Genomic DNA, 16555 nt, shown 5'->3' on the forward strand with positions numbered 1-16555 from the left:
GACACAGCCACAAAACACAAACACAAAGAACGAAGCACAAGTGAACTGAGGAAACAAAAAAAAAATGAACAGGGCAAACCAAATGAAAGAAGAAGAGGATATCGACCTCGCTCCCAGCAAATAAGTGCGTGCGCGCCTCTCCCCTGCATCTGCTACTCTCCACCTCCGTCTCTTTCTAGATAAGTAGAGAGCGCTGCATGCGTCTGTGTTTGCATGTGCATCGGCAGCGATGTTGTTGTTGTTGCGTTAGCTTTGGGTTCGCTTTTTCGTGTTTAGTTCTCCCTTGCATGCGTGTGTATCCTGTTCGCCTCTCTGGAGAAGAACGACTTAGGACGACAGCGAAAGGGAACCACCGAATAAATAAACATCATTTTTAAAAGGGGGAGGGGTGCGCGGAGAGGCGGGAAACCACAAAACAGATGCGGGGGAGGAAAGAGGAGGAGAAGGGGAGGGCCTGAGCACCAACGAAGAGAATCAAGTACCGAGGGAACGAGTGCATTAGCGGGTAAGCAAGGCGCGCGTGCATGCAACAGAGAGTGAGATGGGGAGAAAGAATGAGAGCGGATGACTCACTCGTCATCCCCCATGGGCAGCGGCGCGTTCGCCATGGCCTGCTGCTCCGCTTCCAGCGCCGCCACCTGCTCGGCAGTAAGAGCAACCACATCTGTGTCCAGCATCGGTACCTCCACCAGCATCAGATCGGGATCGTTGGCGAGCTTTTTAGCCAGCCAAACGAACGGCTTCTCGAAGTTGTAGTTCGACTTGGCCGAGATATCGTAGTACTGGAGACCCTTCTTGCGGTGGAAGGTAATCATCTTCGCCTTGACCTGACGGTCCGCGCAGTCCACCTTGTTGCCTACCAAGACGATGGGGATGTTGTCGCACACGCGCGTGATATCGCGGTACCAGTTTGGAACGTTCTTGTACGTGTTACGGCTGGTGACGTCAAACATGATGATGGCGCACTGGCCCTCCACGTAGTAGCCATCGCGCAGACCACCGAACTTCTCCTGGCCGGCTGTGTCCCAGCAGTTAAAGCAGATCTTGCCGCGGTTCGTGTGGAAGGTTAACGGATGCACATCGACACCAACGGTAGCGACGTAGCGCTTCTCGAACTCGCCGGTCAAGTGACGCTTCACGAACGTTGTCTTACCCGTGCCACCATCGCCGACCAGAATCAGCTTGAAGCTGGCAACGCAGTCTGAGGGTGTCTGCTGCATGACGGACGAATCGCGTACAAAGCAGCGGAAAAAATTCGCGTGACTGGAGAAGGCGAAGGCGCCGAAGAAGCGATCTATAAGAATGCCGACCCCGAACAAGAAACAAAGAGAGCGTCTGATGTAGAGAGAACGTGAGTGGATCCTGTGACAGAGGATAGACTTGGTCTATTATAGCAGACTCTTCTACCGACAACACCAGGACAGTGGAGGGGAAAAGGTGAGATGGGAACAGAGAGAGAGAGGAAAAAGAGATGGAAGAAAGAGAAGGCCGGATGTAGAATAGTGGACGCACGCACGCACAACTGCGCAAACACAAGTGTGCAGTTGGTAAGAGGTGCAAAGAAGATTGGGGAGATTGCAGCTAAAAAGCGAACAGAGGGAAGGGGGTGAAGAACGACGGCGGCAGCAGCCCTTCTTGGGGGAGGGGTGATGCGACACACAGACACACACACTGAATCAATGTGCCCCCATTTAGCACACACCACCACTACCCGGGGGGAGGGGGGGGGAGGGCGTCGCTGACAGTCTCTCTCCCATAACACACCAAGTGAGCAGAAAGCAGCATCACGGCTTCATGTGCCTTTTCCGTGCATGGGTAGAGGGGGGGAAGTAGGAGGGAGGCAGACGTGCGTGGCAGACCGTGTCGCTGTCCAGCACTCCACCCTCTATTAGCTCTCTTTGCCTTCAATGCTGGAGGCAGGAGGAAGGACGGGGGTCATCACACATATGCACACATGGGGACGCACGCACACATTCAAGCAGAGAAGCAGAATGGCATGAACATCCGAGTGCGTTCGTGCGCGAGAGAGATTAGAAGGGGAGGGTAGGATTGGACCAAAGGAGGGGGAAAGAGGGAAAGGGGGCGTGTCCGCGGCGTGTCCGTGCGTGTACGTGCCATCATACAAGAGGGCTGCAGAGGAGTCCACACAGAAACCCCAAAAAAAAAAGAGGGAAAGAAAAGCATAATGATCGCCGTCTATAGAACATCAGTCAACGCAACATGCACCATGTGCGTGCCGTCGCTTGATAACAGAAGGGGGAAGCGGGGTGTGGTGATCACATGCCTTGTCCCGCCATCACCTCTTGACCTCATCGCTACCTTCCCTCCCCCGCCACCTGCCCGTATCAGCGCAAAGAGGCAGCCACGAAGAGAGATGCTATGCGCGTCGTAGCGAGGGATACGAGGGTCCACGGCTTGGAAATACGCAGCATCAACATACAATAGGGAGAAAGCGCTGCACACGCCACCCATCAAGCCATCCGCGCGGCATGCCCACACAACGTCAGGACTACACATACAAACACATTCTGCTCTCACGCTAGCCAACGCGCACAGCCCCTATTACTGTGCAGGGCTTCATCCCATCCACCGTATTACAAACGCACACAAGCAACCCTAATCAATGATGTGCGACTGTCCACAGTGGGCGTGCGCTCGCTTGCACGAGTGCTTGCAAAATCAGCCCAGCAGCAGCATAAGCCTAAATGTCGCTTTCGTCAGAACCGCTGTAGTCGCTGGAGTCGTCGCTGCTAAACTCACCGCTACTCGTCGGGGTGGACAGCTCACTGCTGTCCGTCTCGGAAGAGGAGTCAGTGTCGGCAGGGTTGTTGGCGAGATACCGTGGGCGCTCTCCTCCCGCGGCAGGCGGCCGCGTCCCTGTCGCTACTCGTGGCCGGCGCATCTGGTTCACAAGCGACTCGTCTTCCTCCTCGTGGTTGTCATTGTCGGTGTTTACGGTGCCACCGTGACCGAGCGACCCGCGACTATGGCCAACGGTATTCTGTGGTCGCCGCTGCTGACGCGGCCTGCTGTCGTCGCTTTCGCTCTCGTCATCACCCGAGGAGGTGGACTCCTCCCCACTGCTATCCTCCTCAGCGGCATTGCGGATACGCACTCCGCCATTCATGCGCGGAGTGTAGTCATACCCGTCGTCTTCGGTATCGCTTATCGCCGGTGTCAGGCTCCCGCTGCCGCTGCCACGGCGCCCACTCGGACGGCTCGCCACGTTGTCCGCGCGGATGTTCTTCAGCTCCTCCTTGCGCAGTCGCTCCCGCATCACCTTCAGCTTAGTCTCCTGCTCCTCAAGCATGACATCCTCTTTGGCGTTGTACTTAGCAATCTGATGCTCCAGAAACTCCAAGTTGCGATACTGTTCGAGATAGTTAACAAACTGTGCCTGGAGCTTCTTCTCGTGGTTCTCATACTCCTTGAGGAAGGCGGGGTTAGTGGCCATGGCACTTTTGTACTGCTTCTGGGCACGCTCTAGGTGCGCCTTCTTGTTCTCAATCTTCTGCTCCAGGTTGGTCTCGTCTGCGCTGAGATTGACGATACTTTGCTGATACTGATCCACCTCCTGGGCGACGTTGGTGAGCAGCTCCCGCAGACGGCGCTCAAACTCGCCAACCTCGGTGGCACGAGATAAGATGCGCTGGCGGTCACCGCGCGAGTTCAGTTCTGCCTCTACTAAGAAGAAGAGGCTGCTGCCGTCTGTCGTCAGTTCGCTGCACAGCTGTTGCACAGCCTTGGCATCACTCACATTTTTCTGCGCAGCCATCTGGTGCAGTGCGGTGAAGTCGGGCTCCTCGGCATCGGTTGCCTTCATCGCCTTCTTCAGCACATTCGCAAGCTTCAGCATCTCCTGCACGGCGTGCCCGTCCGCTTGGTAGAGCTTCTTCACGTTTAGTTTGATTCGCCCCTTGGCGAGGGTAACCTCACACACCTGTTTGAAGAACGTCACGCGGTTGTGCTCTCGCTCGATATTGAATGTCACCTCCGCAGACGGCTCATAGCGGATGATAAGCCAGTGAAGGCAATCGGCGACCAGCTCCACATTCGGCTCGCGGAACGACTCCATGCTTATCAGCCGTGGGTAGCCGAGGAGACGCATCGTCTCCGAAAAGGACCGCAACTCACGAAAGGACATTTGCCCCCACCAGAGGTGTTTTTGAGGAAGAGGGGAAATCGGTACGAGTAGAGTCTATTAGTACTTGTGTGTCGCTCAGCAACAATTGACCGTACAGGGAAGGATTCTTCGTACGCACCTCACACACACCTCACACACACACACGCACACGCACAACACCCTCTCTTCCCCTGTGTAGAGCGCCGTTTCTGCAAAGTGGATCGGAGAGGGAGGGGGAGAGAAAGAAGTGCAGGGAAGCCGAACTTCAGCGAATGGACTCTGAATTCATGCGGAGCCTACTAGACACACAGTAGAGAGTAGGAGGGAAAATTAGAGACGGGTATATGCACACATCAAAGGTGGAAAGAAGTGGGGAGCACAGTTCATATAGAGAGAGGGAGAAAAGAAAAGGAGGGCTAACAACGGCGGTGAGGAAGAAGAAACGTGATGAATCATCGGAAGAAAATTCACCGATGCACCACACGTCGACACGGCACGGTCACTATCACTTGCAACTGTACAGAGAGTCGAAGCATGGCCAGGCCACAGCCGACTCACCATCACCGTGAGAGACGAGTCGTTCAATGACGTCAGCAGTCCATGCCTCTTCTTTGGAGAGAGGGAAGAAGCTTTGCCCCTTTTTTGTCTATTTCAGTTTTGGGGCGACGCTTCGGCATGCTGGACACACAAGTGCACACACGAGAATACAAGCACACACACAGTCACGAGCACCACGGCTGTGTGGGTGAGTGTGTGATCAAGAAAGATGTGTGATGGGCTCGACATCATTTCTATGCACAACACTCACTCCCAGTGTGTTCTTGCGGTGGTATGCCCGTACCCGTGCGTGTGCAAGCGTGGCATTGGTTGAGAAACCTCTTCTGATTGGGAATGGTTCATGTGTAAAGAGCCTTATTGATTCCCCTTATACAAAGAAAATAGCAGCAGTAGCGGCAGCGGGGGGGTCACTCGCACTGCCACGGAGTTTGTTCCTCTTCTCAGCGCCACCTTTGCTGCGTAACGAGTCTGACACCTTCACTTTTCTCCTGTCTGAGGTGGCCGTCTTCGCGGCCTGATTCGGTGGCAGTGCAGACGCTGACGCCGTATTCACATCGCCTACATCACCCTCTGCGGCGTCGGTGGAGAAAGCAGCAGGACAGCTCGCTGCACGCGATAACAGCGTTTGAGAAGCGGTAAGGTCACTTGCTCCGTTGGCACTGCTGTCCAAGTCCTCATTGTCATCCACCTTGAACTCCTCGATAGGTGGACTGGCGCCCACCTTATTTTGTCCACTGAAGATGTCGTCAAAGTCGAGATCGAGCAAGTCTGTCGTTGCTCCACTCTTGCCAGAGTTTCCAGAGTCATACGAGCCGCTACGATGTGCGAAGTTACCGGTATCGCTGTGTTCTGAATGTCTCGCTGAAGCGCAGTGTGGCGCATCGGCCAAGAGGAACGTGCCATCCAAGCCAAGCGAGTCCTTTTCCTGTGCCTGCCGTGTCGTGTACTCGCGCAAGCGCTGCTTCGCCTCCGCATCGAAAAAGCGCGGCACGAGCTGCTCACGCGGTGTCATTTCATCGTCTCCGTAGCGAAGCAGCGTGTGATACAGAGCGTCCCATGTCATGCGAGCGTCATTGCCCGCTCGATGTGCCGATAGAGTTGGGGAGATGTGCAGCCACTGTACAAGATCCACAAGCTTCCACGACGGTGGGTGCTTATCTACGGTGACGGGCCGTCGTCGATGTGCATCGCGGATGAGGTGAATTGTGTCTCCAAAGACAAAACTGGACGGCAGCTCCATGTGGAACTTCTCGAGTGTCCACTTGATCAGAGACACATCCGCGAGTTTTCCACCGTGGGAAAGCAGCAGAATTCGCTCCTCGGAGCCGGGAATCTCATTTGGCTGCGGTGTCTGGACAAACTTAAGAAATCGCTGCCACGCCTCAAGAAACGGGATGCCCTCTTTTGCCAACATCGCGTCCGTAATGTGCGTCAGCTCCTCGACCCCTGGGCCCTGCTTGCGACCGCAGACAGGCTGAACGAGACATGAAAACACCTCGTCGAGAAGGGGTGAGTATAGTCCCAGCTCCGTGATGTCCTCTGTTGGTCCGTCCGCCGTAAACACTGGTGGTCCAGTAAACTCCATGTCAAACGTAAATACACGGAACGGGACGGAGAGGTAGAGCTCGTACACGATCCTCTTCGTGAGCTGAGTGCAGAGTCGCCCATCCATGGCGAGGAGCTTTCCCTCAGTGATACCTAGCTTCTCCAGATGCTGCTCGCAATGCTCCAGCAGGAAGCCACGTTGAAGGGGAAGCGATGGTGTAATCCCTAGTTGTATCTGTGTGAGTGCTTCGAGGGGGTTGAGTTGACCCTTCAGCACAACCGACGCTTTTCGACGCAGCGTCACGTATGACTGTCGCAGCATTGAGTGGAGGGGATCGGAAAATCTGAGTGAAAGGAGGGGGAGAAAGATCACTGTCCGCAGATAAGAACCCCCCACGTATGGACGCGAGGAGGGGGTGGTCCAATAGATGATAACAAGAGAGAAAAATGCCTCTTAGGTCGATCTCTCTGATGAGCTGCTCCGTGGGTAACGAGATGCACTTCTCAAGTAGCCTTATCACTCCAAACAACGCCGCAGGATAGATGAGCGTGAGTGTGGCAAGAGAGGAGACAGAATGTGCACGTGAAATCAAGCATGAAGGAAAGTAAAGACAAAGGGAATCACCTTGGCTGTGCGGGGGTGCCTTACTCTCCTTATTCTTTACTCTGATAAATCTCCCTCCCTGGCAGCTACACTACACTCTCAACCGAAGGTGTGGTAAACCGAAAAAAGGAGACAGGCACGTGTGGAACGGAGCGGGTGTGATCACAGTGCAGGCGAAGGAACGTCCACCACTACCAGTTCTTACCACTCAAAGCATAAGCAGCCTGACTCGGCGTGCGTCACCTCTCCAACCCTCCTATTCTTTCATGTGACTGCATAGACAAACAGAGGGAGGTGTGTACAAGTGGGCAAGGCACATTGCGCATAAGGAGAGAGAGCAACAAAAAGGGTCGGCAAAGCAGTACGCAGGAGAGAGAGGCAGGGGATAAGCAAGGCGACAAGGAGAAGAGAAGAGAGAGAAGGTGGAAAGGTGCCCAGGCAGTGATTTAGCAGAGAGCAGTGGCAGCTCATGATAGTGCGCTTCTTCTCCCAGCAGTGTGATCAAGTTCGACGTTGTCTTCTCTTTACGCATGAGCTACCAAGGCGAGGGAACAAATAAAAGCCTGGCACAGACCCCGAGATGAAGGCGGGGGGATGGCAGCCTGCAAGAAGAAGAAAGGACTACGGAGGTGGGAAAGCTGCGGCATTGTCGTCACCCACCACCACCACCACTTTTGAAACGCGCGTGAGGGAGCTACCAACAACGACGTCAAATAGGGAAGTTGCACATTCCCCACATCCGCACAGGCGCGCGCGTGGATGGGTTCTGTTCTGATGTCCTCTCTCCCCTTTTTTTGGTATCGCTTCTGCCGTGTTTGGCTCTGAAGCGCAGAGAAACGTGGATGTATGTGTATAGAGGGAGAGAGGAGAGAAGAGAAGCCGAAACAAAAGGGGGAGTGAGAGAAAACAAACAGCCTCTTGCAAGACTGATGCGTTCAACACGTTCGATAGGGCGATGCGAAAGAAAAGACAAACATCGGAAAGGAAAGGAGAAGATACGCAGCTGAGGTCGAAGTGTTTCCCTTTCTTTGGTGCGTCTATACCGGGGGGGAGGGGGACGCAGGTATACACGAAGTGAAAGGGTGTGAGTAGAAAGCAAAACAGTAAATAAATACAGAGCGTGTTTCTGTGGACAATGCTTGACTTCCCGTCTCTATCATTCTTTCGTGTCGATCCATCGCTTCACCGCAGGCGATAATATGGTGCGCCCCCTTCCCCTTTTCTCTCTGTCGCACGTCAGTACAGACGAGACACGCGTACACGCTACGCACAGGTGCATCAAAAAAGCGAGTGTCTGTGTCTGTCTCGATGTGTATGACCGATGAAGGGAAAAAGAGGTAAGCGAGGAAGTGAAGGTCGGTACACGTAACTCGATCAAGAGCATTGTGAAAGAATGAAAAGACATACTCTTCTGTTTCGAAAAAAGGGGGACAGAGAGCCCCCTCCCTCCCCACCAAAAATAAAGAGGAAATGAGAATTCCACGCACAGACGGCGCTGATACCTTACCACCACCTCACGGCCCCATAGAGCCCCTCTCCCAGCCGCCCAAAAAGACAGACCTTGTTCCTTCGTTTCTGTGAATTCACCGGAGGGCATCATCAAGCGCTGATGAAAAGGCTGTATCGTTTACACATTGCCGCTCATGTGGAGATTTTCCCTTCGCCTTTGCAATACGCTCGCTGTGCGAGTAGGAGGAAGAGGGGGAGGGGACGAAAAAGAGATAAGAGAAAAAGCGCAAGGCGCATTGAAGACAGAGAAAGGGCGAGAAAAAGGGAGAGAGAGGAGAGGGAGAGAGCATCAACCAAAGAGAAACCGAACACGTCCGCAGTTGACTAGGCTGTTTCACTTCTTTCCGCTCTCTCGTTTTTCCCCTGTCCTCAGTTGCTGTTGCTTTGGATAATCCATTCGCAAAACAAAACAAAAAAAAATAAAAAGTGCGGGGCAAGAGGTCCTCCTCCTCATCCTTGTCACTTCCCTCTACGCCGCTTCGACTTGCTCGCTTTCAGTGTTTGTTTGTGTGTAAAGGAGATTTGTCATCGCATAAATGGCGGTGCCTGCGACACGCTCTTGAATCAATCGAACAGGTAAGAAGAGAGAACAACTGAGGAAAAAAAAGAGGGGCAACAACGACCAGCATACACACAGAGACATGCATACATACATATATATATATGTATATACAGCAAAACAAAATAACTGCAACGAGTGAGGAAGAGTGGTAGCAGAACAAGAACAGGAAAAGAGAGAGGAGGAACCAATAGGCGGTAGGGGTGTGTCAGAGAGAGGCGTCGCTTATGGCCGCCTCTTCCACTTCTCTTTTCATCACCACTGTTACATACGCACGCAGGAACAAGACAAAAAGAAAAACGAGCAACCAAAAGAAAACGCGTGTTAGCGAGACGTTCATTCTCCGGCATTTCAAACCAGATGTACAGTAGTGGCAAAAGGGAGCGGTAGAGAGAAAGAAGACAGAAAAAGCAGAAGTGAAGAACACAGGTAACGGAGAAGGACTGTGTGTCAGTGAGGTCGGAAGGAAGGAGAACAGATAGACAGGTAGACGCCAAAGTTTCAAAGGAGCAAGAGAGAGAGACACGTCCACCTCTCGCTCTTCTACATGGGCACCAACGCTGTCTCCATGTCTGTTTCTTTTTCTTTCTTCTGTCTCGGTTTTGCGAACGTTGCTGGATATCAATTAACTCCCTCTATGGAGACACAAGAGAGAGAGCGCGGCAGCAGGGGGCGAAAAGGGGAAGGAAAACAAGAGGAAAAAAATTACGAGGAAACAAAGGCACAACTCCACTCAAACTAACGCGTCAACAACGGGGGAACACACGCACAAGAGCAACACAACGGAGAGGTTGAAGAATATAGCGAGATAAAACCTAAGGGGATGAAAAAGTGTGGAAGTACTCCACAGCAAAGAACAGGAAAACGAATTTTCTCTTTCTCGCAGCTCCTTTCCGCCGCCTCAAAAGCCACCCGCGATACAACCCGGGCGCGCCGCAGGCCCATCGCGCAGCCCCGACAAGCCGCAGACACACGAGCCGCGGCAACGCGCCGACCCAGCCATCGCAGCACAGCCCCCGCCCCAGGCACCTCACACCACCACACCCCGCAAGCCGCCTCGCGCATCCCCCGGGGCGGCTCGGGCACCCCCACCAGCAGGCAGCGAGGGACAGGCGAGACACGCCCGGGTTGCACCGGCACCCCGCCCACCCCACGGATGGCACAAACGTGTGCACGGTCGTCGCCCGCCCCGACACAACGCCGTCCAGGACATGGCCGCCGGCATCCGCAGCGATACACCGCCCTGGCCTCCACGCGTCGCTGACCCTGGGCCCTGCCAGCACCCGGGGCGGCTCGCCATTGGCGGGGAGGGGGGCTGCCGGACTGCCCCGCAGAGAGGGCGCCAGGCTCTGCGATGCCACGCCCCGCGGGGGCCGACACCAACGAGCAAAACGAATAACATATATACGACAGATCGCAAAGAACATGGAAGCACGACCAAGCCAAGACAGGGGCGAGAAAGGGGTCCGTCACCTTAAGCGAAAGAACGGGAGAGAGAAAGGTAAAGAGACGGCGGAGCAAAGCGGAGTGCTGAAGCATTCCAACAAATGAAGGAAAAAGAGACTATAGACCCACACACACCCGAGCTCAGGCCCGTCTTCACGCGCAAGTTGTGGTCATATGAGGCTCTTTCACTCCTTCGCAGATGCCCCTGCCTTGTGCCATTGCCGCCCTTTTCACACACCGCGAAAGGCGCAACAAAAGCGGTCCGAGGAGAAACCCCGCAAAGAAGAACCGGGCGGAAAGGCACGTTACAGAGAGCCCAAGGGTGAAGAGGAGGGAAACAAAGAACTGACTGCTACGCGGCAGCGAGGGACATGCACGCGCGCGTGTTCGCACACGTGGGCTGGCAGGGGCGTTGGGGTCTGTGAAAGAAAGAGCAGAAAAAAGCGCAAGCCGAAAGAACAAAAGCTTTCCGTGGCAGCGCAGGGGGAACCGCAATTCAAAGAGGGAAACAAAAGAAACGAATTTCGCTTGCGCACATACATGCGATCACAGTTATATACCATGTGCCCATCCGTAGGCAGAGAGGTGATAGAGAAAAAGCAGCTCGACGCTGCGAACCTGGAGACGAACCACAATCTGTACCCGGTAGATTCACCTTGCGCATGCATCCGGCTGCATCCAAGCCCTCCGTGTTTGTGAGGTGCGGGTGGCGGTGGTGAAGCACAACGCGCGTGCGCATCAGTGGAACCAGCGCTTGGGTGATCCTAAGTTCATTAAAAGTATTGCTTCATACCCCCGTGGAAGCGGTTAGAAAAAGAGAGATACAGACAGGGAACAAGTGCCACGCAAGGCTTGTCAAAGAGCGGGGAGTGGAGTGCAGGGAAAAGAAAGGCACAGAGAAGGAAGGACAAACATGAGCAAAAAGTTGGGATACATTTAAAAACAAACAAGCAAAAAAAAAAAGAGAGAACAAACAGAACGAAAGACAGACGCGCAGAAAAAGAAAAGGCAGGGAAGAAGGAGGGGGCGCCGCGTTCTTCTTTTTGTGTGTGGGCAACGATAACCGCGCGCGGAGACTAGCCGCGCACTGGCCATGGTAGTGGTAATCGCACTGAACTGACAAAAGGGGACCAACACACAAAACGGGAAAGAGGAGGACAAGTGGCGGTGATGCAAAGCAGTGTCGGCGGTGGAAAATCCGAGGGGGTAATGAAAAACAAAACAAAAAAAGGAAAGGGAGGAAGCCAAAAGAGGGGCGGATATCAGACGAGAAGAGAGAAACAAGCCAAGGGGTGGGAAAGCAAGGATGGGGTGAGGGGCGGGGGATCCATTTGTAAGGAAGAGCAGACCATGCAAGAGAGGCCCTCACGTGCATTTGCCAGCTGAGGAAGACGAAGAAAAAAAGGAAAGGGGAGAGGAAGGATGAAGATATAAACACGCTCCTTGTACAGCCCCCGCCCTCTCTCCCGACCCTTCTCTTACCAGGGACCGGGGAAGCGCAAGGAAGGGGGAGGCAAACAAGGCCGTCTTCAGTGTGCGCTTTGATGGTTCCTCTTCTCCAAGTCACTGTTCCTCTTGGCGCTGTCGTGCTTATTGGGACTCGCGGACTCAGTCATCCGCAGGCTTGCCGTTGCACGATGCAGGTTCACCGAAGAACCCACTGCTGCCATTCCTTCTCGGCAGCCTCCTCGATCGCAGAGGACCATGTGGTGGCAGAAGAGGTGTATGATGGCAACAGCGTCGATGCCCGACGCACTGCCTCCTCGCGCGTCAGCGTCTCTCCTGTGAGAAGGTTCAGGTACAGAACAGCTGGCTTTTGAGTTGCCAAACGAGGGGGCACGCACGCCGCCGTGTCTTCTTCGGCACACGCGCCATCAGATGGCCACGCCAGCACCTCCACAATATCCAAACCCCCGAATACGTACGGACGAGAGGGGGTGAGGAGACCCAAGCGCACGTGCAGGTACAGATTACCGTTTCCGCTGCTTGCATCATCGCCAAACACACCGCTGCCCCGTGCGTTTGCCGGGCTATCATCAGCTACATGCATCCGCTTTCGCTGGCAGTAATGCGCTCGTGCCATGGACAACGGAGCCAGTCGAGGCAGCTTTGCGGAAAACGAGTCGAGCCCGACACGGTTCCACGCCAGCGACCGCCGCCGGAGCGTCAGAGGCTCAGGGAGAAGCTGGCTCAAAGTGTACTGAGGCACAAAGGAAGAGGCAGCGGACAGTACGTGATTTTGTGGCGCGGCTTCCCACGCACTGATCAGCGGACCGAGCAACGCCGCCATGCGCTGCGGCTGCACAACCACCCAATCGCCCACCTGGAGGTCGCAGTCGGCATCAAAGTTGGGCAGGTAGTCGTATATGTCGACCAATGAAAGGAATGGCGGAACTGCCGCCATTGCGTTGAGAAAAGGAAAACAGAATAAAGCAAGAGCAATTGAAAGGAAGAAAAACCAAGGGTGTTATAGGGCTATCTGGTAGGTGTTGAGTGGTGTGTGGGTATTTGTGGGTGTATTGCCATTGAAGCCAATAACAACAATATGGGTCGTCTGTGGGGTGTATTGATCAATCGCAACTCGCCGAGACGATCGCCTCAGGCACCGACATGCGCGCACACTCAGAGAGAGAATGTTCACACCTTCTGCTTCTTTACCCCCCCTCTTTCCCTGCCCGCACCACGGGGATAAAGTGCAGCAGAGAAAAGATGGGATTCACTTGTGTGATTTTAGTGGTGGAGCTCCTGCGCACCACTTCGCTGGCGAAAGAGCACGCGCGTGTGCAAAAATGGAAAAATGGTGGGAAAATGGGCGAAGGCAAAGAGCACCACAAACCGAAAAGACAACAATGAAGAAGGACAAGTGGAACCGAGTGGTCTGAGAAGAGATGACAAGAGACGTGGATTGTGAAGTGTTCGAGTGAGTCAACAACGGCGGGGCAGCGGGGGGAGAAAGGGTGAGGGGGGAAGAGATCAAAGCAAAATGGCAAAGACAACCGCACACGTAAAGAGAAAGGGAAATCAGTGAAGAGAGGAGCAAACGTGAACAGAATGAAAAGGAGATACGGGGGACAAGGAGAAGACAAGAGCGCAAAAGAAGAGACAAAATGGAGAGAAGAGGTACGAAGACGAGGGGGGGCAGATCACTGAAAAAGAGGGGAGGGAGGGAAGGGAGTACGAAGCACGACTAAAAAAAATGGATGAAACCGAACACGAGAGAAACAGAATGGTGTATGGAAGGAGAATCACTTGAGATGCACGAAGACACACACACACACACACACACAGCCGCCCGTGTCCGGCAGAGTCTTGTTGAGTGAGCGGCGTGGGGGGAGGGGAGGGGCCGCTGCCACTGCTCCGCCAAGCCGCCAGGTTACTCCCGACGCACCTGGAGAGGAGGGGGGAACGGGTGCACCTCTCACTGATCTATTAGCGTGCGAGCGGTGACGAGGAACGAGAACAAAAATGCAGGGGCTCTGTAGTGCTGGTTCGTGTCTAACAAATAATAAGGGCTTGTTCCACACACGCAGAATGTACGCGAGAGGCACCCTGCAAAATGGCCTCTTGCTGAGAGAGAAAGAATCACGTGTGTGAACGAAGCGAAGATAGGGCACAGCGTCGCACTTCTACGGGAAAGTGGTTCTCTTTATGCTCTTGACGTGGATCTTGACCCAAATCCAGAAAAAAAGCACACCGAAAGCTTCGAAGAAGATGCTCGCTACAAACAGGGAGGAGAGTTGGAGGAAGCAAGTGAAGCTCTAGAAAAGGGGCGACCCGGAGAAGAGAAAGTTGATGATTGCTTTCTGCATTCAGTTTTGCGTGTTCTTTTTTCGCTTGATGCCTCAACCTGGGCATGACGGTTGTGCGTGCGTGTGTGTGTGGCGCAAGCGTCGAGTCGTGAACGAGGGGGGAGAAAGGGGGAAAGAAGAGAACCATGGGTGGAGGTGATTATTTGGCGGCACATAATCTGGAATGCGCAGATAGCAGCCGTTGCTCACGAGCCTTCGCGCTCGATTGCAGCTATTTCTACGAAGCCTTCAGCACACGAGAGCCAAAGCACACGCAGTTGGTGTATCGATCGAGGCAACCGCTTGTTTCGAACTGTGGCTGTTAGCCCACGATGCAAAACCCAGTTGTTCATCGCGAAGCCACCGGTAAGCCTTTACAACTCTGCGCTTCACAGACCTTTCCCCAACCACCTCTACCCATGCTAGGCTGTTCTCTGTGTGTGGTATTCTTTTCCAGCTCTTTCGATAAAAGGTGTGGCAATCAAACTGGGGTTTGAAGGGGTGGGGCAACATGCGTATGTAACGAGATGCAAAATTCGCACAATAACAAAACGAATCCAAGAATTAAAAGGACGGGGGCAACTGGGAGAGACGAGAAAACACGAGATGCATGGGGCTTACTCTGCGAACTGGGAAAGGGGGCAAACAAAATGGGAACAGTAGCAAGCACCATCTTCTCGTCTGGGCCCGAAAGCAAATTGGGGCGCCGACCCCAATTTGCTGTGAAAAAGTGTTCAAGTTGCGCCCTGATAAGAACACAGCGGGGGGAGGGGTGCCAACGTCAAGCTTTTTGATATTGGCTTCGTCTTCCACTTGCTTGCTCTGGCACCTGGTTGGCACGATGAGTACACACGGAGCTCATGATACCATGCAATATCACTCATCACCACCACGCCACACAGTAATCGCTGCCTTCTCTTCACCCTCCCCCCTCCACTTTTTTCTTTGCCTCGGCACGACGGCAGTTCTTGGGATGCACGACTGCCTCTCGCTGGGGAGGAGAGGGGGGTGGGAAAGGAGGGTGTGCCTGCCCCCTCGTCCTGCTCCATAAACGCACAAACGGCAACGGTAGCCTTTGAGCCTCCAGCACTAAAAGGACGGCGAAGGGGATTCGCACATCCCAATGCGTGGGCCATGCGAAAACAACCGGGCGGAAAGGAAGGCGGCGGCGGGGAGAGAAGGGCGGCGTCGACAGATGATGGGGCGAAGAGGGGGTGTTCCTCTACAAAAGCATGTAGTGGGTGATGTAGATCGGCCCGCCGATGGTCAGCGCCACAGTGACCAGGACAGAAATCACCATAATTACCTTCTCTGCAGGCTCTAAGTCGCCAAATGCAATCTCCGGGCCCAGACGCTTGATGAAGCGATAGATCGGGTTGTGCTGCCTCACGGTGGCTGTTGGCACTTCGGTATAGTGCTTGGAAGCATCCGGTGGCGGGTACGGCCTCCGGTTGCGGTGGACAGTTGTGGCTGTGGTGTACATTTCCGAATTCCTCGCCCTTGAGCCACGGAGTGTCGCCTTCAATAGAATACAGGGCTGCAGAGAGCGTGAGAGGTTAGTCTTCTGAAGCTGCGCTTGAGGAATATGCTATGATGTTAGGACTGCGTAGCCAAAATTGGGCTGCTTTGGCCCCTTTTTCTATTCTGCTGAGATCCATAAAAGATCACTTGGGGTGCGGTGTGCGCGTGAAGGGGCAGCGGAAAGAGCAGAGGACTACGATGAAGACGAGTGAAGATGGATGACGGTACGCAGCAGTACATAATACGCACACAAACTATTAAAGCATTCGGGAAAGCCGTCAACCCCACGCCTGCCCTAAGAGACAGCGATTCTCGTGGAGCCGTTGGGCAGCAAACGTGTGCGGCACACCTTCACGATGGCAGTGGTTGGGGAGAGGAAAGCGCGAGGGGCACCGCGAAGAGGTCTTATGGCGGCAAACCCAGTGGGCTGGTACCCTCATCTTCCTTCACCTTGTGTTCTCGCGAAAGCGCTCCTCCCTACCGCTTCTCAAATAGGATTTTCTCTTTTCAGCATCACCACTCTGCCATACAGCATGGCCCACCTCCACTCTACCACGGTCCCGCCGCAGGCCCATCGCGCAGCCCCGACCAGCCGCAGACACACGAGCCGCGGCAACGCGCCGACCCAGCCATCACAGCACAGCCCCTGCCCCAGGCACCTCACACCACCACACCCCGCAAGCTGCCTCGCACATCCCCCGGGGCGGCCCGGGCACCCCCACCAGCAGGCAGCGAGGGCCAGGCGAGACACGTCCGGGTTGCACCGGCCCCCACGCGTCGCTGGCCCTGGGCTCTGCCAGCGCTCGGGGCGGCTCGCCATGAGCGGGGAGGGGGGCTGCCGGACTGCCCCGCAGAGAGGGCGCCGGGCTCTGCGATACCACGCGCCGAGGCGTGTCCCCCCG

The 16555-nt window shown here is 54.7% G+C and overlaps 4 protein-coding genes across 4 annotated transcripts, besides 2 other annotated features; all 4 read right to left on the reverse strand.

Moving 5' to 3' along the window:
* Positions 1–569: 569 nt before the first annotated feature.
* LPMP_251450 (GTP-binding protein, putative) lies at positions 570–1220 on the reverse strand (the record flags this gene model as incomplete). Its single annotated transcript, XM_010701413.1, has 1 exon — positions 570–1220. One exon carries the CDS (start codon positions 1218–1220, stop codon positions 570–572), a length of 651 nt encoding a protein of 216 aa, XP_010699715.1.
* A 1481-nt stretch (positions 1221–2701) lies between these two features.
* Positions 2702–4108, reverse strand: LPMP_251460 (hypothetical protein; the record flags this gene model as incomplete). The annotated part of the gene is made up of 1 exon (XM_010701414.1): positions 2702–4108. The coding sequence occupies one exon, from the start codon at positions 4106–4108 to the stop codon at positions 2702–2704; it is 1407 nt and encodes a 468-aa protein (XP_010699716.1).
* Positions 4109–5048: 940 nt separating this feature from the next.
* Positions 5049–6548, reverse strand: LPMP_251470 (hypothetical protein; the record flags this gene model as incomplete). The annotated part of the gene is made up of 1 exon (XM_010701415.1): positions 5049–6548. The coding sequence occupies one exon, from the start codon at positions 6546–6548 to the stop codon at positions 5049–5051; it is 1500 nt and encodes a 499-aa protein (XP_010699717.1).
* A 3270-nt stretch (positions 6549–9818) lies between these two features.
* Positions 9819–10268: a repeat region.
* A 1721-nt stretch (positions 10269–11989) lies between these two features.
* Positions 11990–12748, reverse strand: LPMP_251480 (hypothetical protein; the record flags this gene model as incomplete). Its single annotated transcript, XM_010701416.1, has 1 exon — positions 11990–12748. One exon carries the CDS (start codon positions 12746–12748, stop codon positions 11990–11992), a length of 759 nt encoding a protein of 252 aa, XP_010699718.1.
* A 3402-nt stretch (positions 12749–16150) lies between these two features.
* Positions 16151–16548: a repeat region.
* Positions 16549–16555: the final 7 nt, after the last annotated feature.

This window comes from Leishmania panamensis, assembly GCF_000755165.1.
Source record: "Leishmania panamensis strain MHOM/PA/94/PSC-1 chromosome 25 sequence".
NCBI lineage: Eukaryota > Euglenozoa > Kinetoplastea > Trypanosomatida > Trypanosomatidae > Leishmania > Leishmania panamensis.